Raw genomic sequence first — 21,703 nt, 5'->3', positions numbered from 1 at the left:
ATCTTTCGAACAAGCCACCGGTACGAAAACAGGAAGCGAAACTGTGCACCGGATTTTATACCACGGATTATCCACACATGGAATTAGACTCGAAATAAATTTACCCAAATTTGAGGTGAGGGTTACACATGACGTAAACAGTCGTGAAAATTACTCATTGCGCGACATAGTATATAATATATAATAATTAATAATTAATTAATAATTAATTTCCAACAATTTATTTTCCGCACTTTTTTACTTATTACAATACCGCTCATCGCAAAAAGAACTTTTCAAGCATGGCATCGTTAAACGTCACCGTTATGCTTAGAGCACTCGCGAACGTTTTTCATTCGTGGTTTTTTTTTTTTTTTTGTACATATATTGCTCCAAGTCAAGTACATTTATCATTGAAGTAAGATGTTGTAAATACTAATTGCTTTACAGTTTAAAACAAAAATTACTTAAACATCTTAGAATATCAATTTTTACGTGCGGTTCCACTCTACATTAATTGAGACTATGAACGTCTCATTTTTACTTCATTATAATTAAAATTAGTCAACGAACTTGCGAGTCTGGTTATTCCAAACTCGTGACAACAGTACCGTAAATCTTAACATTATTTACGTCTTTTCTTTTTTCTTCGGACCACTGTATTCAAGTGTCCAGTAATTTTTGTACATCGCCGGCATTTTTCCCTCCTCCTTTGCCTTTGCAGCGACTTTATCATCGAGCCTAGAGACGTCATCTTTCCGATCAAGAATAGTGCCCAGAGTTTCGTAAACTTCACGGAGCGATTCGTCGCTCGGTTCATCGTCGGCCTTGATCCCTGATTTTTTCTTCTTCTCGAGGAAATCCGCTACGCCTTTGTTGTCGTTGTCCGACCATTGCCCGTAGTACGCATCGTCCTCAACCTTGGCAGGCTCGGATCCATTCCGTTCATCTCCAGTCCCAAACATTCTCTCATAGGTTTTTTCATGCGCGTAAGGATCCTCGCGAAGATCGTCGCTTTTTACTACGGACGACGAGGCGGGAAGTCGTTCTTCCTCATCCTCGTCTTCGTAGTATCCGGCAAACGGAGTAACGGTCGTAGAGGAACTAAAGACTCGGTCAAACTCCTCGAAGAAATTCGGAGGGACTACCGTGGCATCCTGTCCAGCACTTTTCTCCTCGCTTTTCCCATCCTTGTTTCGAATTCCCTCGCTCTCCTCGATCACCGGAATTTTAAGAAGTTCGAAATCCTTGTCCCAGGCCTTACTCGCGTCCCGTTTCACCTGCTCGTTGTTCCCGCGGACTTCAACTCGTCTGCTGCCCTGGTGCTCGTTCACGTCTTCTCTTGTCTTGTTCTGCTTGTAAGCGGCCGCTGTTTCCCTCTCGATTTCTTTAAATAACTCTTCAAGATTGAACGGCTTCTTGTAGTCCTCAATGTCGAACCGCAACGTCTCGAAGTCGAACGCATCCTCCTGAGGCTCGGAGTTACGTAGCTCATCCTTGACTGTCGAATCTTCATCGTCCTCTTCCTCTTGTCGCAGCCCTGCGTTATCGTCCCCTTCTTCGTCCGTTTCTTCTCTTACTTCCTCCTGTTCCTCCTGTTCCTCCGCCTCCATCTGCACCTCGTCGCTATCCCCGACGTCGTCATCGAGAACAATGATTTGCGGCATCCTCGGTCGCTGCTGGATGACAGCCGGTGCTTCCGGATCAACGACGTCCGCCTCTTCGTTCGGGTACTCGACGTACCTCTCCTTCGCCACCCTTCGGTCGTCCTTGTCGAGGCTCTGCTCTCGCTGATCGGTGTAATCGGGTACTTCGACGTAGGGTATCATGTCCGGATTGTAGGGAGGTATATCGGCGGGATAACCGTTTGCGTCCTTGGGCGCGTCGGCCGCTCCATCCTGCACGCCCTTCTGATGATCCTGGAGGTTTATGTAGGTCTGATTCTTCGCGTTTTCGTCGACCAACGCCGCCTCCTTGGGAGGCTCGACGGTCTCGTCGACTTGAACAATCGGGGTCCCGGTCGTCGTTCGCACGACGTCAGCATCGGGTATCGGCTGGCCGTTTCTGTAATACTGCCGGGAGCGTTTCGGCTCCTTTTCTGGAGACGGAGGCGGCAAATTCAAGTCCGAAATCTCGCTCGCCGCGGTATCGTTGCACACCTTGAAGACGGGGGTGTAGCCGGATTTCCTGGACTTCTTTTTTCCCGCTATTCCTCCGACGGGATTTTCCCCCCCGTCAGCGGTGACCTGGCGCTTAGACCTGCGAAGGGGAATCCGGCTGCTCTGCGTCCCTTCGTCGTAACGATTGCGCGACAGAATTTCCATTATCCTGAAAATGTTCTCTGGATCGGTTTGCTCAACTTTCTTCACGGTCGTTTTAGGCAGGTTGATAGGAGCCTTGATAGGACTTCTGGGTAAATCGTTGAGCAGGGTTCTCAAAGATTGAGGTTTCTCTTCGGGGATATCTTTCATCGGGGAAATTGATACCTCTGACTTCTCAAAGAAGTAGCCTGCCTCTGGCACGGCGTAAATCTGGGTCGAACGCTGCATCATCAGCCACGGTGAACCAATAGATTTTTTATCGGCTTTCGGTTTTGGTTTAGTTTCCGGGGTGACTGAAGTGGCGGATATTTTTGACGGGCGGAGGCCGGCTAATCCTAGAATCTTGGCGACCGTTACCGACGTCTTTTTAGGCTTTGACACCAAGTTATTCTTGCTTTCAGACGCCTTAGGCATCCTGGCGTAAACCAAGGGCGGCATTGGTTTAGGTACAGGCATGACGAAAGGTCCAGGAAAGTTCTGAAAATAATACGAGATACCCACGATAGATTTAATAATCTGTAAATCCTAAGGTTACGAATACATCACGCCTGAAAGCGTTGGTATATTTACACAGTGCTATAAAATGTAAAGCTCATTTACTTTGACTATTTATTGGTACTTTCTCGATTTACCATAGATATTGGAAAAACCATCCCCGTCAACGTACAGCAATTTACAATCAAATTTCTACGTTACCGTGCACAAATACAAATTTTGGATGTCTATTATTTACAAGCAAAATAGAAATCTGGAATAATGTAATACTCACCGAGCTATTTTTTAAGACAGTTTACACGATATTTTGCACTGCACACGCTAAAAATTCTGCACGTTCTCAGGTCGTTCTCAAACATTTTTCCAAGTAACTACGTGGATATAAAATATTTTTGGAAATGTGAATGTGTTATGAAATTATAATTTCGATCGGTCAAGATTGGTCTGAATAAATAAAACTTGCGCTCAGAAATTTCTCACGCATCGGAGCGTCAGGTTGAGAAGCAGCCTGTCTGCATGTGGTAAAAGTCACGCCCGTATATTTCATCCTTGTAGAGATCGACACGTACGGTCGCTTCCTATTGCAAAATGGACCTCGAACAGAGTCGGAAAGTGAACGGAGGAGGTGAGAGAAGGTAGGAAGCTGATCGGTAAAGGGAAAAAGAATGGCTTGAGAAAATGCGCGGACAATTGATAATCGATCAATCGATCGATCAATCAATCAATCAATCAATCAATCAATCAATCAATCAATCAATCAATCAATCAATCAATCAATCAGCCAATCAATCGGGCATTGTGCAATTATATACATACATATATGTGCTGATGCATGTATACTGAATGTACGATATTTTACACTTATACGCAATACACTTACAAAGTGAATTCCATACTTTATTCTTTCGACGATGGTAAATTATTATGTGTATGTATGTACAAAATCGCGCGTATTAAATAATATCATTAAACAATATCGCGCAATACATATACATATATATATATATTTACATTACATACTACGATATACGCCTACAATACATAAATACCGGTGTATTCAATCGTGGGTATATAATAAAATAAATCAACTATATATAAATACTTGATGCAGGCGGGTGCAGATTGTGGGTAACTCAATCGGATGGGTGCAGGTTTTGTATACACATTTCGTACGCATGTAATAATATATTCCAGTACGCAGTATACGTTTACATACATACCATTCATAGTTCTACCTATACATAATATGTGTACATAGATTTATTTATGAGGCAATGATTAGCTTATTGATAATACGAGATTTTTTCCCACCTCAGAGTAACACGTCAATTTTCTTTAAATTATCAGTATAACGTAAGTCTGGCATAGAAATAAACACTTATGCCATATGCTGCGCCGTTTTCGACCAAATTTTATACTTTCTATTGTATTTACCGACGTTCTCTATTTGTTGAGCGCAAAGGCATCGGTCAGCATGAATCCTCAAAGCTACTGATTATGCAGATCGTAAATATCGAAGCGAAGTGAAAGTAAAAGAGCCGTGTCGGGAGAAGAATATTAATTGAAAGTAATGACTCGTGGTTTACCAGATACCCTGTTTAAAGTACAAATAGGTCGTCATGTTTACGTCAGTATTGAAACTACACATTTTTGCTAGAGATTTAGTCTTTCAGGCTCAGTCCCGATATTGCAATTAATAATTGATTATATAAACATAATCAAAAGTAAACATTGGTTATGTTTGTGGTCAGAGATATATATATATATATATATATATATATAATGTATATTGCGTGCAGTGCAGGCGTGCGGCGCTGATGGTGCGTGATGTTCGTGTGTATTTGGCGAAGTTTGATAGTAATCCATTGGTCAAGGGAAATTTATAAACGAAAATGAAAAAAAAAAAAAAAATAACCATAGGTTCACTCTTGGGTGAGCAAAGTTTCTAGATAAGAGGCGATGCTGTTTACGTTTGCAAAGAAGATTTGTGAGATGACATTTTCTCCGTGGTTTGACGGTGTTGGAAATGAGAGCACCGAATCACTGGCAGGTAATTGAAACGATTGTTTCTCCATCGATAATTGCTACAGTATGTAAAAACAATAAGAATATTCCTAGTTAATTCCTTACACAGTGTCAAGATTAAATCTTTCGCGAAATCCGACAATTTTAGCTAACAGTAAGAAACAGAAATAGTAGTAAAGAAGAGAAGAGAGTCCAGCTATTTACTTGATGCAGAAAAGATAATAAGTTTCGTGATAACAGGTGTCGTAATACATTAAGCAGGTAAAAAAGTTTGATTATTATTATTTAGGTGAAACTATGAAGAAAAAAAAAATGAACATAACAATGAGTAAATTGAATGTTAATAAAGTGTGAAAAAAAATTTGATAAAATTGGACACATTTAATAATTATTTATAGCGAAATCGAGATGAAAATAACTACAAGGCGAATCCGAGAAGCAATAAGGGTATGCTAGCATTTTTGCTACCCCTATGCAAACCGTTAAAATTTTTTACTATTGAAGTAACATTCCTCCAATAGAAATACCAAAATTAAAAACTGAAAAGTTCGAAAAAGTTCTGTTGAAACAATTATTGGATTGTTTAACATAAAACGGAGGAATAAAATTATAAATGGAGAATAAAGATAAAGGGTAATTGTTCGACTTGGATGTTTGAGTAATGATGGGAAATTGCCCGCGGTCAAAAGTGACAACGAAACCAATAACACTATGAACTAATGTAAGTTCTAAAAACTAATTTCTATTTTCTACCCACACTCTTACAGGATGCTGAGGTGTACCTTTCATATCTACTTGCCCAGGTGCGAATACTGCTCGGCAATATTACTCACGTATTGGGCGGCGTGCGCCGTTTGCGGTGACGGAAACTCGGCCCATTTGCTAAAATCGATGCTAGGTAAAATGCCACTTCGACAAGGAACCCTTGGATTTCTAAAATCAAAAACCGTGAGGTAAAAGACAAGAAAAGCGAAGTTAGGCAGTTCGGTTTATAATAGATTTACTTACATTTCGTGATCGGGAAGAACCATTGGATAAATTTGTATCGTATCGATAAGATCCGTGTTGTCACAAATCAGTCTCGCCATTCTGGATTTCCGAATTTCAGTGAGTTGTTCTGAGGAAAATAAAACGATGAAGATTGAAAAATAATTTCATATTAATCTCTTATCCTGAATTTACTGCAACGTTTTATTAAAATCCATATTGATTATTGTCAAGAATTATGGATAACGATATCGTAGTTATTGTTGATACTAAAAACTGATCATTTTTTCTATTCGCTAGGGTTTGTTTTCTGATAATTCGTATGAATTTATTCAAAATTATGGCTTACCAGGAGTGAAAGAAGACGGCTGATTCGGCAGTTCGTACCAAAAGCGATCCCCGCGTCTCGAGTAGCTGAATTGCGTTGCAATAATGCAAGCGAAAGTGGGACCCAACATGCTACCTGGAAGTGGTCTCTCAGAGACACCACCGGACCATAAATCGACGTCAGAGGGATGCCTAAAATGATGGACATTTTTATTTTTATAGATGCACGACGCCTATTCAACGATTCTTTTTTTAATAAATAAACATATACTAACTGAAATATCGAGCTGTATCGCCTGATGGTCTCGTTTGGCATGGATCCGAAGAGTTCTTCAAAAGTGTCAGCACCGGGAAGCCCGCAGAATTTTCTGTCGAAAAAAAAAGAAACAATTTATGAGGTATAAATCTAACGAAACCCAGTCTCTTTTTCACATCAAATATGTATAGGTATATTATTCCTGGTTACCTGAACTCCATGTAGCTAGGAAGTCCGAATTCTCGACCACGCTGCATATTGAACGACACTAAATCCATACCGAATTTCGCGCCGACTTTTTTGAACAGATGATTGGTGACCTGAAGAAACAAGGCAAAAAAAAAAAAAGAGGAGGGTAAAATCGGAATCGAAACTTTAATACGCGGGGATTCCAACTTGACGCCAATACTGACCTCCTGGGTGATAGAATCGTCCATAGCCTGAGCGACCTGATTCATCAGACCCATAAAATATTCATCCAAGACCCCAGCGCGGTACAGATCGTAGGGTCTTCTGATAAGATCGGAGAGCCGTTTGGACGCTGAAAGAAAATTAGGAAAATAATTCCTTCATCCGTTGCTTCGACGTTGATCAATATTTTTGACGCGTTACCACACGGTGGTCCCAAATACCGAGTGCCGATACGTACCGATGAACTTGTGAGCTTTGCTCCACCTTTCAACGGCCGTCGGGAGCAACGAATGACCAAATCTGTAGGCTGCGGCTGCGAACGCATCCAAGACCCCCGGGTTTACACTCGGGTCGTAGCCGTCCCAGTATCCCTGCATTTCGAAATGAAACAGCAAAGGTTTAGCTGTGGTTTGTGAACGACAGAATAAACTAGAGAGCAATGTTGCACGGAATCAACACCCCGTCAAAAGAATCGAATCTGTTTCGATAAAAGAAAGTCCTATACCGGCATTCCAACTCCCCCATAAATAAGAGGCAAACTGGAGCATACGCAAGGTGTTTGGCATTGATTGTCAGTCATTCTAGCCGTAGGCATTTCAAGCCACATGATAATATATAGGGAAGGGGTGGAGCCGAACGGGTGTACGTGTAGTCGGTATGTTATACGCGTTAAGAAAGCAGAAATTGCGTAATAAGTAAAACGTATGGTTGTAAAATTACGTCTTTCTCAAGCAGGAGGCCAAACTTCTCCATGACCTCCTTTCCGAGCAAAATTGGGAGAAATTCGTTATAGGTGACGTGCTGGATCTCAGCAATTACGATACGTCTTGCCTCCTGGAATATCGTCTCGTCGTCCCAATGAGGATTAACCTGGGCCAGGGCGTTGGCTGCCCGGTTGTGCTCTCTGGCCAGCAGCGTGTGCATGCAGGTCAGTACCAGCTGCTCGTTGACCCGAATCTCACCTGCGAAATGCGAAAAATCCAACTCCACAAGTTAGCTACATTCACGGCTTTTATATTTAATTTTTTGATAAGCTGCGCCACCGTTTTCGAAAGATCAAAGTTTCTCCCTCGCCACCTCCTTGATTTTCAACGAAGATACTTCTATCAATTAGTGACTATACTCTACATCGTTACATTTGTCTTGGATGTCAGTTAAAACTTCGAAGAACAAGAAAGACAGTAAAAAAAAAAGAAAAAAAACAAACGACGAAAAGAATTAATTAATTATCCTAAGGGCCCAGTTGAAAATAAATATACATAAATAAATAATTATCATACCGACCGTGATATAGGTCCGAAATATATGCAAAGATTAAGATAAAATTAACGATATTCCGACGATCATGGAATTATAATTCGAAGGGAAAATTGACGAAAAGTTGTAGTAATACGAACGATCGATAACGGGGACACTCCCTATAAATGATAAGAAATTGTTACAGCGTAACATATGTAACGTACCTGGGGGACGTGCTTTAGTGTGTATAAAGAACAGTTCGAAATTCTTCTTACAAGTAATGAACTTCTCACGTGACTAGTTGCGATTAGAAAGTTATCCATAGTGGTAGTAAATATTTGTAGAGATAACTTCTTAGTTAGTTGACCAATGTTCTAGAAATAACCGGATCGGTTGCTTACGCGACTGAACGTGTATTATGCATACATGCGATTATTAATTTACACAGGATAATCAACCGTCGCTGTCCATTATTACCTCGTTCTTGACTATAAACGAAACAAGGTTTAACGATCGATTATACCTACGGAGCGCAACGGACGAACCACGATTGTTAAGCAACCGCTTCAAATCAGGGTGGGAAGTTAAACGGAGGAAACTTACCGGCCTCGAAGCAGTACATGGAACGGTTTGGCCTGGTGCAACCTTCATCAGGAATGTCGAGCTTCAGGGGCAGCAAATCTTTAAGTCCGTATTCAGAGAACACGGGGTTCATACGTAACAGTCCGCCATATCCGGTCCGCAGTTTTCTACCGAAGAAAAACTTTTCATTTGATTGTATCATTTCAACGTTTGTTACAACTCTCGGAACGTCGGGTGGTTGTTATTCACAGATACGGTATCACCTGATAAGAATCGGAATAAAAAGTTGAACTGATCTTTAAAAACCGTTGGCCCGACGTATTACGCATAATATTCCAGTCACACCCACGACATCGTGAATTTCGCAATGTTTACTGTTTCTGGGTCAACAGAACCGATAATTCGTTGACACCTTGGTGTAACTTGATCGATTGAGTTAACCTTGATAGCCCTTTTTTCTATATCCCTTGTCGCAATTAAAAGTTGTACACACCTGCGTTACGATATCCTTGACGACATTGGTGGTGCAATTGCGTTACACGTTCACGTCCGCTCACACGAATGTCGGGAAAGACGTTATATTCAATGGGAACGCATCGAAGATACGTTTGGTCAAGTGATATTTACCTCGCAAAAGCGTCCGACACTCCGTAAACCGTGTTGCCGTCGAGGACCCCGGTGAGGAGGTTGAACTGGACGCGAGAACCGAGGCGACATCCGGGTCGAGGCGCTGGGAAACCTCGAACAAAGTCCATGCAGCGTACCCCGAACAGTCTGTAGAAGTAATCGTCCTCCGGTATCAGGATCTCGTTGCAGTAAGGATTTTTCAGGTGCGGCGGCCTGTGGCAGCACTCCTCGGGATCATTTCGGTTCAGCAAGTCTGTGCAGGTAACACGGGATTAAAATCTAGTTGACGATATTTCTTTCCTCTTTATTTTCATCGTTCATGTACCAAGTTTGATCTTTGCAAAGTTCAATAGAATCTGCGAAATCAACTTTCACGCAATCATCATTATATTACCTACGGATATAACGTACATTCGGAGATTGGTGAAGGACCTGGGAATGAAAGGACTGCAACGTGAGATCATTGCACCGAGTCAATAAACTCGCACTTTCTCTTGCAATTAGGGTATAATTTTTAGGAGTGACCATTGTGACGATCACTCTCTCAATTTTTTAACGGCACGGTGCAAGTACAACGGTATCGTGTTATTAGAAAGGGCGCGGGATGAAACCACCGTAAATGAACCGTTGAAACAGACCATAACCACGGTATAGCGAATGAGCGTAATTGTAAGCACATCGAAGCGTTCATTCACCGATGTCTTTGCGGCCTGTTCAGAAAACAACAATTGCCATGAGAATATCGATGCGCAATAATCAGAGAAAAAGAATGAGAAAGTTTGGAGTTAGCATTACCGGACAATACTTTGGGTGGATACATCGCAAAGCGAAACGGCGTATAAGTTTCGTGCTTCGAACATATTCATGGGCACGTTTGACGAATCAGCTGTAAAATGTCGTGACAGCCCGAGGACCAAATAAGAGATAGCTAATTTATACGAAGGTACTTACCTAACGGTGTGGCGGTCAAAGTGTAGTCGTGATCCATAAACTGGCCCCAAGCGATGACCATGACAGTACCGGCATGGTCGTGATAACCTTCGTCAGGGTGCATGGTGCGAGAAACGACACGAGCCAAAGGTAGCTGATTTCCGGTGACAGATATTCTGGGCGAGTTTATGCCGTCGGAATACCTCGGAGGCAGAAGTCTAAGGCGAAGGCCAACGAAGGTCTTTATTAAGGCAGGTATTTCAAAATGATCGAACACCTCGCAGTCGGTGCCGTTTGCTGCCGCCGAGGCAGAGGTGAACGTCCGTCAAGAGTCCCGCCCGAGAGGATGCGGATTAGCGTTTAAATCTCTCTCGGGCGTGTCATTAATCTTGTTTATAAAAATGAAAACTATACTAAGCGGAAGGAAACGTTTCGGTTACCTTGAGAACGGCGTCATGGTTGCCCCCCACGTCGGGTTTTCCAGATTCGTGCAAAGTCCGTCGTATCGCCGATATTTTCCTGGACGACACTCGACGTTGCTCAGGAACGCTGGGCAGACTTCGCGAATCAAGGTTTTCGACGTATCGATAAGCGGAAGACCCTTTTCGATGTCGTCGTAAGTTAGTCCGTACCTAAACGCGTGGAATGTTTTACTACTTTTCATCTTCGCCCTCCTTCCCATCGAGATTCGCAGAGATTGAACCGAATACAAAACTATTGGCATTAGCTTGAAACATTTGACACCAAAGGTCCAAATATTTTACTATCAATTTCAGAAGTTTACGACTGGTTTAACGACAATCCTTGCGGATCTCCTGTTATTGGACACTTTCTAAACGAGAACCTTTTTTCAAGCTCAACTGGTCAGGTATCAAACATTCAGGTCCTGAATATTACACTCTGCGATAACTTGAAACAATATTTTTATCGGAGAATTGCTGCTAAACAGTGTCAGACGTACTTTTGCGCGAGGTTTGTAGAGATGTCCAAAAGGAGCTCGCCGACCGTGGCCAAGTCTTCTCCGCGCCATGTTTCGGTGTTGGGCTGAGCAACGTCTGTACAACGCAACACAACAGACACATGTAAGTCAAAGATTGAAAAAATAACTTCGTTATGAAATATGGTGTAAGGTATATTCGTTTAAACTGAGGGATGATTTCAAATGTTGGTAAAAACCACGCAAAGAAATCCATAAACCTAGAACAAGTAATCTCGTATAGCGGCAGAGCGTTTGTGACAGGTTCGTTTAATTTCTTCCTGTAATTTCGCACGCCTTTTCGAACTGCATAAATGTACAAATACCGGTAGAATATTCGGGGCGAAATGCAAAGAGAAACCGGAATACAGGGTGAAAGCGAGGCAGGATGACGAAGCGTATTTTTGTTCAAATAAATTAGTAAATCGCGGTCACGGGTTTTTCCTCACTTATTATACAGAAGGCAATCTTACGCGGGGTAATTAGATTAGTTGTGGCCTATATTGTCTGCACTTATTGCGAATTATCATGATGGATTATTTTCTTCCCCCCTCGAGATTGCCTTATATAATTTACGAAGCTTTTAGATAATCAGTAAGTAATAGCGGGTAAACATAAATCGTAACCGTTAATGAACTGTTAGTTTTTTCTATTCCTAACATTCAACTCGCAGGGAATGAATCTATTATATGTAACTTCAGATTCTTACATACTCAACAATTACAAACTTTACGAGATAATTTCGTAACAGCTAACAAGCCCAAAAAGATTATACGTCAGAATACTCATCATGCTTTGAATCATCTCCAATTTTTCTATTCGAAAATTGGACAATATAAGTTGACGCCGAAGGTTGTCGGTATAAAGTAAAGGACTTTGGCCTGTTTAGAAATCGGTGAAAATTAGTTTCTCGTGCGAGTAAATGAACGCAAAGTTTGACCAGACTGTTGAAAAAATGGTTCTCCATTCTCATTCATATCAGTGTCGAGATATGCCTAATGTAAAGCAATTTAATTCAGCAACTATGAACGTGTCGCTGACGTTAACTAGCACTTACCGACCTATTTGTGGTCCGTAAACAAAGTGGTCGACCTCACTCGCGGTGCTTGCATTAAGTATTGAGAAATCGTAGAGTAACGAACGGGTATTTTTGCGCCGATAAACATACGTATTCACCTGCACTAGCCCGTAGGCTGCAGGTCGACTCTGCTTTGAGAGGATCAAACAAGCTGCGGCGATACCTCCGTGCGTATTTGTCTCTAATTAACCATCGATACATTCTGTATCGACCGCGCCGCTAAGTGCCTAATTGTCAACCACATTATCTCGGTATTGAGGATAAATTTTTTAGCCCAACGCGACATTTTCTGCAAATGCCTTTCACGTCGGACTGTCACTTGCTACATGATATACTCGACGACTGGTCCCGCCTATTAATATACGCGGAAAATTTATCCCAATTACGATAAGCAACGCATCGATTTCATCGACAATATTCTTCACCAATGGAGAACGCGGTACGGAAAAAAGTAAAAGGAAATAAAAACTTACTGATGCGTTTGCGAGCTTCGATGTAAGCGTGGTTCACGGCGTCGTAAGTGATGCACGTCTGACTTCCGGCAGAAGGCGGGCTGTAAAACGAAAGAAGCAAATGTTAGTCGAAAAATGGATAGAAGAAATTTCCGTCAAAGTACGTGGGTCGGTACACGTCGTAAAATACGAAGGTATGATAATACAATAGGCGGATGATCGGACGTTGAACAGCAAATATTTTGCAAGGACGTCAACGGCGGCGCGTTGCTGGATGAGAGATAAATGGTAGAAACTAAGTAAGGTTGCATAGGAATGCCGCGTGCGTTGGCCTGCGGTTCTATTTACGCGAGGCGAGCATTACACTTGGATTGCGTAAAAGGTGTTGTGCGAATTGCGAAGGCTCCGTAGCCGAGGAGGTAATACAAGATGCCGCATGCCAGTGAGAAAAGCGATCTAGGTAAGGATCAGCGCCGGCATATCTGGTTTCTGGAACGCAGACAAGGCGTTTCGCGACGTCGGCACGTCACTCACTCAGTCAGTCAGTCAGTTAGTCGCGGTAACTTTGTGTAGTGGGTATAGTTTTCGGTTTCCAGTCACCGCTGAAAGGGTGTTGCACCACTTCCAAGTGGCCAAAGGCCTCGCCTCGGGGTCTCGAAGATGAATGATTCGGTGGTAAACGAGAGGGAAGAGATCGAAGAATGAAGGAAATACAAAGAAAGAGAGTGAGCGATGAAATAAATCGCTACTGTCCGATTAGCCGACACGTATTGTGCGGGTAGACGTTATAGCCCTAGGTCCGAAGTTTAACAGGTGAAAAAACTTGCATCCGTTGACTGGAAACGAGATAATCTAACACTAAATACCATCAGAGTCAGAACTTGTGTTATGAAATATTTAACAGCTGTCTTGTAAAACGGTTACGGCACGTCGCTCTCGATCATTAGCTCGATCTCGGCATCGCTTCGAACACAGCTAATGACACGCGTAAGAAGGGCAGGATTGAAGTGAAAAATTGGTTATTAAAATCTTGACACCGTCTTTCAGCTCCGCGATCAAATAACGCCAGTGATAATCAATATTTGCATCACGACGAAAGGTTGTTGGTCGACTCGTAATGATTGGATCAATTTCCATGTCCCGATCATACCCGTGCAACTTTGGCGTTAGGCGTAACGTGATTGAATAGAGTAAATGCCTGTGGCAGATTTTACCGCGAGAGATAATTGACGAAATGAATTAAGCTAAAAGGCTGGAAATTATATCCAACGTTAGACCGATAGAGGGTCGGATTGATTGTTGAGGCAAAGATTGGCCTGACAATCAGTCAGTTCAAGTCAGTCAGGTGTAATTTAGCACTAAATCTTGGCCCCCGAGAGTATCTCCCGAAGCGATATATCCGCTGCTCGATTACTCTATTCGGCTTCCCTTTTCCAGCCAATAAATTTCACGAGTTCTTTACGTCAAGCTTGGAAGTAAGTAAGTATATCATGCCAGTCGTTCATTACGGAATAGCGGCTTATACTCGGTACCGAACTCCACTCGACCGTTGATCATTCATTATATAATCACCCGTGCACTCTTGTACGAGTCTCGGGGGTATCCGTACGTCCAATTTACACTTCACCCGCAATACCTCCGCGTCCTTGGAGAAGCGGAGGTCGTTCCAAGGGCCTGGATGCGAAGTATCAAGGGAAGAAGAATAACCAAGGAAGACGGACAGCCGTGCAATTATTCGGTGATCTTTCGAGGCGAGAAAAGGGGTCAGTGCATACGACCTTGCCTTAATTCGTTCAGGTAGTTAGGCAGCCGAACGTATCTGCTGCTGGACGACCGTGTGGGTAAATGTAGAAATGCAATTCTACCGTACAGAGATGATTTTGCCCGGTTAGAGATAAAACTTGGTCCAGATGTACTCGACGATTTCGACACAATTTCGGCCTTCGACGTGACGGCGGTTTTGCCGGGTTAGAAAGTTCATTTATTAAGTCAGACTTATTTAACCATTCGCACGTGTGCGGGTACGGCTCGGATATATTATATTGTACCCACTGTATATATAACATATATGTGTGTGTGTGTATATATATTATATATTATATATATATATATATATATATATATATATAATATACCCGTTGGAAATGCAAACGCGGGCGTAACAATAATTATGCGTTTAAGAATGACAGGCTCTATTTTCCCCGCATACAGACACGTCATAATACGCACAATGGGTATGTGTTACGATATTACATCGTTGCGAGAGTACAAGCGATTACATATTTTCATTCAAAGATAAAGCAGCAACACCGACCGACCCAACGTTACGTAGAGATTTGGAACGCCGGCGACGCTGGCGAATATCGAGCGTGCATGTATGTAGCTGCGTTCCTTGCCGAGGTGCGGCGGAACATGTTCATTCCTCTCGAGTCCGGCTCCATTATTTCGTATCCTCGAGGCATCGATAAAAGCAGTTTTGCCGCGGTTGCACGCGATATGAGATACGAGATCTGGTCAGGGAGTAGACGACGTGTCGTTAATCGTCGGTAGTCGATACCGACCAATGAGATCCAGCTGTCGAGCCGAAAAGCCCGAGGAGTACAAGCTCTTGAGCAACATTTTCACGCGTCATTCGCGTCACCGATTCGACGTTCAGCCGGGCATTATTCGGGGTGGTTGCACACGTCGGCTCGGGAGTAGATGATACACGGTACAATGTGTAATAAACGCAACCTAGGCTACGGGTACTTATCGCACGCTATGCATCGCGGAGAAAGTGCTCACATGATAGCTTTCGTGCGGTGCGATAATAATTGCGAATTAATTAACCGTTGCCTCATCGCTCACGTGCTCGCCCTGCGAATCCGAACAAGCGTATTCCCACGTAAGTGTAATATTTAATCATATCCCTATTCGCGAATCCCACAACTCCAAGGTACGAATTAAAACTATATCATACTCACAATGTACCGCGCAGCAGGTTGTAGGTGTAATCGAAGGCGCTCGATCTTCCGGGACCGTCGAGAACCAGGGCGCATTCATCGCCGATTGTTGAGTAAGCGTCGATCGGCTGATACTGGATTCCCGAACACCTTAGATCGGCTCCGAAAATCGTCACTGCCGCAATCAGAACCGCGGCTAACCGCGTCCGCGGTATCGGTGATCTGAAATCACAGGAACGAAATCATTATCGCGCGAATCGTCCGCTGAAAAGCAAAAATAACTACGCATCCTAATAGCATTCTCTGCACCTCCCGAGGCTCGTTACGCAGGCGCGTTTTACGAGCCCCGATTGCGCCAACCGAACGAACGGATGGACGACTGACGACCGGAGGATTATTGCCTTTCGAGTCCGGATGCTTCGGCCGATGTATCGACAAGTTCAGCAAATCCGTTCACTCGATGACCACTCGCGGACACCTAACAGCGTCCCGAATCGGCTGTAATACTTTTGCTCCGTTCCGCTTAAGCGATCGAAAAACGAGCTTATTATAGATAATATTATAGGCCATAAATTGCTGCTGTTGCGAAATGCGCGATAGCATACAATGTATACGATCTCTGTCCGGACAGAGATGAATCATACCAGTGACACGCATTGTTCGTTCTTCGCGTCCTACACGGTATATAGTTGCTATGCTAATCAATCAAGATCATTGGTTTCTTTCTGCCGGATGATTGATTCCTTCTTTGTGCGTTTCGTTGCAAGTATCCGACATTGTTCCTCGTTGATAAACTTGTACGGAACTTGATGACCAAGTCCAAGAAATACGACATGCGTGCAAAAAAATAAATAAATAAAAACGACGGTGAATAAAAGTGGCAGAAACGTGGGTTAACCACAAGTGGGTGAGGTGCCGTCGTAAATTGAAGTAGTTTTGACACGAGCAACCATATATTATACAATCTCGTAGTCGATTGGACAAAAGCAGGGCATAGTTATGTCGCGTGAAACGCGAGTTCGAAACATGGAAATAGGCTCACTGCGAGGTTCGTAGTACAGGGGAAACCGCGAGCACGTGTCCCGAACAGCCCGTGGGCAGACAGACTGACGGTAGGTTTTAGCATACAGCGAGTGATCGGTATTGGGAGCTTACTTATCGTGCGGTTCGCTAACGATTATGCGAAAATGGTATTAGGTGCAATAAGGTTGAATACGGCTATGATAATGAAAGATTTGATCGTTAACCATACCCGATATGTGTTTACGTATCGCGAGACTGGAAAATAAATATATTTATACCTATGTCTGTACGCGCATGGTCCATTATGCGGTTTCGATACGTATCTTGGTAGCGGCGGCGGTAGAACTCGACGTTGTAACGATTGGTTGGCACATAAACTAGTTCGCGGGCTGCGCTTATACATATAAAACCAATTAAACGGACCTCGGATAACTTTCGAACAATACGCAACTGCAGTTTCACAGTTTAATGAGGTTTTGAGTAAGCCAAGAGTACTCCGAGCCAGGGATCATTAAGGCGTTATATTGCCTGTTTAAGGACAGGGGAGTGCGGTGGCCGAATATTCGCTGCATACAACCTGCAATCAATTTGCAAAGGACTCGCGGAGGTGTCGCAATTGCTGGTTTACGCTCAGCCGTAATACGCTATTCTTCAAATTACTTAAACTGCGGTTGTCACCGGGTTTATGGAAAGTCAATTGAGACGTTGTCCGGTTAGCGGCTACTGCAGTTACATGATTTTACGCTTTCGGGACCCTCGCGTTTTCCGGCTGACCGCAGACAGGCTGCTGCCTTCGTCAATGGTCGCCGCGTGCAATTTTTCGCAAAACCACTTAACTTAACTGCGAAGCCCGCCTGATTGTACAATTTACACCGAGGCATGTTTTTATGTTCTTTCTTTTATTTCTGATAACGATCTCAGAAACGAGGCATGACCGATACTCCCACGAATAAACGATCGGTCATGTCTATCCAGCTGTGAAATATATACATATATATACCGTAATAATATCTATCTGGGTATCGATGTAACGCTAAAATCATATCCAGACAATTAGATCGACTGTCTGCGCAAGGCGGAGGGGGGCTGAAATCACCGAACCGAATCAATTGAAGCGTGATAAAGATCCAGCTTGAGAAGGGGGAAAGTTGAAACCGAAGACGCGATGAATTTCTTTTCAAATAAATCCCACGATTGAAAAGTAAAGAGCGTCTTTCAAGGCCCGTTGAATTCTCCGGATGTTATACCGATCCTCGAGACGCGTTGCGTCATTGCAATGCAGCCGATGACGTCAGCTCTGAAAATCTCTCCGCTCCTGAGGTATATCTTTTCTTTTATTTATTCAATTTCCACTCATTTTATACATTTTTATGTTTCCCTAGTGCTCGCTGAACGTCTCGACTTACCCGCGACCCGACACGCGTCACGACATCACGAGATGAATAAATTTCAAGCTAAAAGGCGCGTATTCCGCAAACGTCCCAACAAAATCATGTCAACGGTATGGCGACTTCCTTTCTATTCAACGGTTCTTTATTCTGGCTACTTGTACATGCATGTGGACATTCTGATTTGTTCTCTAGCGCGCGTTTCGTATTCGTTCGTCGATATTTTCAACCTTAGTAAGTTTCTGAAAACGACGTTGCAAAGTAAAAAAGTTCCGTTTGCCTACTTTACATTGGTCAAGAATGCACGATAAATTTCGTCAGAATACGATACTCGAAATCGAGAGGTAATCGGAGTAGACATGACGTAGAATTTTGATCTCCGATAAGAAAAGGTCCTTGATTTGTCCAACCGTTCAGCCGATGTGTCCGAACTGGCAATATCCCGGCTTCTGCAATCCGTTCGGAAAGCTGGTTCGGCAAAAACGCGAGAGGACTGTACAACCAACGGTATCCTTAGAAATGTGCGATATTGGGTTACACGGTGCGTGCCCGTATCGAATTTTGCGGAAGACGATTTTCACTTTTGACACTTAATACGGACGGCGATAGTCACATTGCGCTCAAGGTGTGCATGGATCCGTGTAACGTCAGTCCTGCGAGCATCGGATCTCCTACGCGAGTCCGTTTTACTCGTGCGTACCCGGAGGGAAGAAAGAAGGAAAGAAAGAAAGGTGTGTGAGAGTGAAATATGACGGGTGATAGAAGACGATGCCTAACTTCCGAATCATCGCAATTGCCTCGGTGTCAGCCTCCTTTCAAACATCCCGAAGACATCAAGAACCGTTGTCCTCGTTTTATTGTTACCTAAATCTAACCGCCTGCGGCGAACGTCAAGACGAGCACAGTAATCACGGGATGATCCAAATAAAACGAGATATTTTATACTTTCTCAGAGCCGGTTAAACGCCCCTTTCACTTTCCGTGGAGGCTTCAACCGCGTCGGTGTGTGTATAAATAATATACGCGTGTACATTTTAATAACTAGCAATTACAAGTATCACCGTAGACCGCGCGAAATTTCGAAAAATTCCGCCGACCACCTTTACCTCTCTAACGCGATTCGGAAAAACAATCAAATGTAAAAAATTCGATTCCACGTCTGTTTCCTCACCTGCGAATCATTCTGCCTGCATTTGCTCGCGTTTCGCGAATATTCTCAGTAACGGTATCACGTCGATGTTAAAATCGTGCTCAGTAATTGATACCGACAATGAGAGACTCCGATCGAAGTCTGGAGCCACCACGACACCACACACTGACAAAATACCACGATTTTCTTACGACTGCGATATATTGCGACCAAGTGACTTCCCGAAGTGTGCAAGGAGCAGCCTGCACGGTAACACAGTCGGCTAACTCTGCCTGGTGATAATGTTCGACTGTTTAATGCCAAAGAGTATGTTCTAGCGGCTGGTGGTCAACGTAGTTCTTTAACGGGGACGCCGTCCCCTTACCGAGCCAAGACTCCAGGGTGGGATGCGAAAGCTCCCCAAAAGTAGGGGCACGGTGGGGGGGAGAACGCCACTCGATTTGTACCTGGAGGACGACTGGCTGCTCGACTATTTAGACTCTCTGTAACTCTGTACCCAACGATGCAGTGTTTGGCTTGCAGAGAAGAAGTTTCTTGCGTACGCCTCGACGGATCGACTTTCCTTTCTATGGTCTTGTACTTGCTTCGTACGTCTGCTGCCCTAGATTCCCTTTTCTTCTTTCCAACTCGTCACGTATTCCAACGACACCGCGAGAATTCTCCTCATTTACATTCGATCAAATGTAAAAAATTTCCAGCACGACGAAAAACTTTTCACGTCCCTTCTGACGTGGACTCTTAATTATGCAGTCTCCTTCGTCGTTTTGTTACACATGATAACAATTCTACAGTACGCAGGTACCTTACAGCTGATTGTGGATCTCAGAGACCCAATGAATTTATAAGAAAATCGGATGAATGGAGGGAATCAAGACAATTTCAATGTTTGAAAATTGAAAACAAAAATACATACAACGATGCTAGATTTGATAATCGTGCGATCAACTTTTTTACATTCGCACGATTCGTGACCGTATGAGGATTTCCAAGATTGAATGTACACTGACCAGTTCTCTCGGTCGATCGCTTCACGGGAGGGAATAGTGAAAAATTGGAAAACGGAAGTAGGAAACGAACAACGCCACACCCTGCTCTCTTCGATGGAAAGGAAAGGGAAAAGGAAATATAACGCTCCCGTTTTCTCCGCAAAAGGAGGGCTTAAAAATCGTCATCGAATATAAGCGATACAGCATATTATTATACCTACTCCGGGTCACCACCCCGCAGAAAGTCGGTATGGCGGACGCGTGAAAGTCTCTCGTCCGATGGAGCAGATTCGCTTCGTACGACCGCAATAATTACTCGCTGTATATAATAATACAAGTGTAGAAGTATAGAGCTTATGATTCGAGCAATTTGTCCTCTTCAAAACGGTCACTTACCGATTCAACGGCGTGGCGGCTTCAGATGACGTTCGAAATTTGAGATCTCTGCGAGTGCAGAGACTGCGAGTCCGAGTATAATATATCCTGGAGTAAAGGAACCTTCCTTGCTCAAAGAAGAAATGAATGAGACTACCGTAAATGGAAACACCGTTCCGTGAAGCAATTTTTCGTAATATCCTTACATAAAACTGAGTAACAGACTTATAAGGAAGAAAAAAATGTCGACTTTTGTAATGAAAATAAATGCTACTACGGCAGCTACATGTAACGTAGGGTCAGCGGACGGAGAGGAAGATTCCCTCGACATGCAACCAACGGTCTGCACGTCCTTGATCTTGGCATCTTTCCGACTCATGGCGGATAAAGTTGCGTCGTCCCGATGGTCAATGGATCCATTTGCGAATCCAGGGTGTCTCGGATAATCGCCTGAACGCGAAACGTTGATTCGTGATTCTCTGATAAAACACCTGGCATTACGCGCATTTAATTACATTCGCCCGTCTCAACGTGTCTTCTCTTCTCGTCCTTCGACCTGCGCACTAAACTCTCGCGTTGTTCATCGCATACCTGCAACCAAATACCTTCAGGAACGGTGAGACGAATTACCTCGGAATCGTAAGGCTACGTCAATCTCACCTCTGCTGAACCTCGTTTCACAAAATGGTCTCGGCCTGCGGGTAAGACTTTTCAAACGTATTCGTGGATCTCTACGGGTACAGGTTTAATCATTAGCCCATCCTCGTCTCGCCTCCTCGATTTCTTTCTCTCACAACCGCGGCAATTCGCGTATGCAATTAAAAATTTTCACCTACTCACGTACTGCACATAACGCAGTTCAAAGATCAAACGCGTGTCGATTAACGTTCGGATTAATTATCCACTAACGCCCCGCGGTGTAATGATGCAATCGTTGATGTACCCACGCGTTCAACGACATTCGTACGACATGTGAATACTACACATAACCGAATGTCATGATATTTTCCATTTAAAAAATCGAGTACAAAAATCGAATGACCGAGTAAACATTTTTTGAATCAAAAATAACGCGAGAAAACAGAAATATCAGGGTGATGAGAAGGAAAAAAAATAACATTCTTTAAAGTCAATGCCAAGACTCATGTTTGTAA

At 43.3% G+C, this 21,703-nt stretch overlaps 1 protein-coding gene across 1 annotated transcript; it reads right to left on the bottom strand.

Annotated features, from left to right (window-relative positions):
* Positions 1-205: 205 nt before the first annotated feature.
* LOC124187712 lies at positions 206-20,029 on the bottom strand. The gene is made up of 17 exons (XM_046579771.1): positions 19,210-20,029; positions 15,649-15,849; positions 12,707-12,786; positions 11,141-11,234; positions 10,620-10,811; positions 10,201-10,397; positions 9,250-9,502; positions 8,644-8,789; positions 7,522-7,763; positions 7,040-7,172; positions 6,804-6,931; positions 6,601-6,710; positions 6,410-6,502; positions 6,157-6,326; positions 5,829-5,937; positions 5,654-5,753; positions 206-2,777 (listed from the first exon to the last, which is right to left on the bottom strand). Exons 1-17 carry the CDS (start codon positions 19,218-19,220, stop codon positions 609-611), a joined length of 4,428 nt encoding a protein of 1,475 aa, XP_046435727.1. The 5' UTR covers positions 19,221-20,029; the 3' UTR covers positions 206-608.
* Between the last annotated feature and the right edge of the window lie 1,674 nt (positions 20,030-21,703).

This window comes from Neodiprion fabricii, chromosome 1, assembly GCF_021155785.1.
Source record: "Neodiprion fabricii isolate iyNeoFabr1 chromosome 1, iyNeoFabr1.1, whole genome shotgun sequence".
In the NCBI taxonomy this organism is placed as follows: domain Eukaryota; kingdom Metazoa; phylum Arthropoda; class Insecta; order Hymenoptera; family Diprionidae; genus Neodiprion; species Neodiprion fabricii.
This window is presented reverse-complemented; position numbering and strand designations above follow the sequence as displayed.

Coding starts and splice junctions, on each gene's coding strand:
- LOC124187712 (XM_046579771.1), bottom strand. Junction 10,398..10,619: donor ACCATGACGCCGTTCTCAAG/GTAACCGAAACG, acceptor CCTTCGCCTTAG/ACTTCTGCCTCCGAGGTATT. Junction 7,173..7,521: donor GCCTCCTGCTTGAGAAAGAC/GTAATTTTACAA, acceptor TTCGAAATGCAG/GGATACTGGGACGGCTACGA.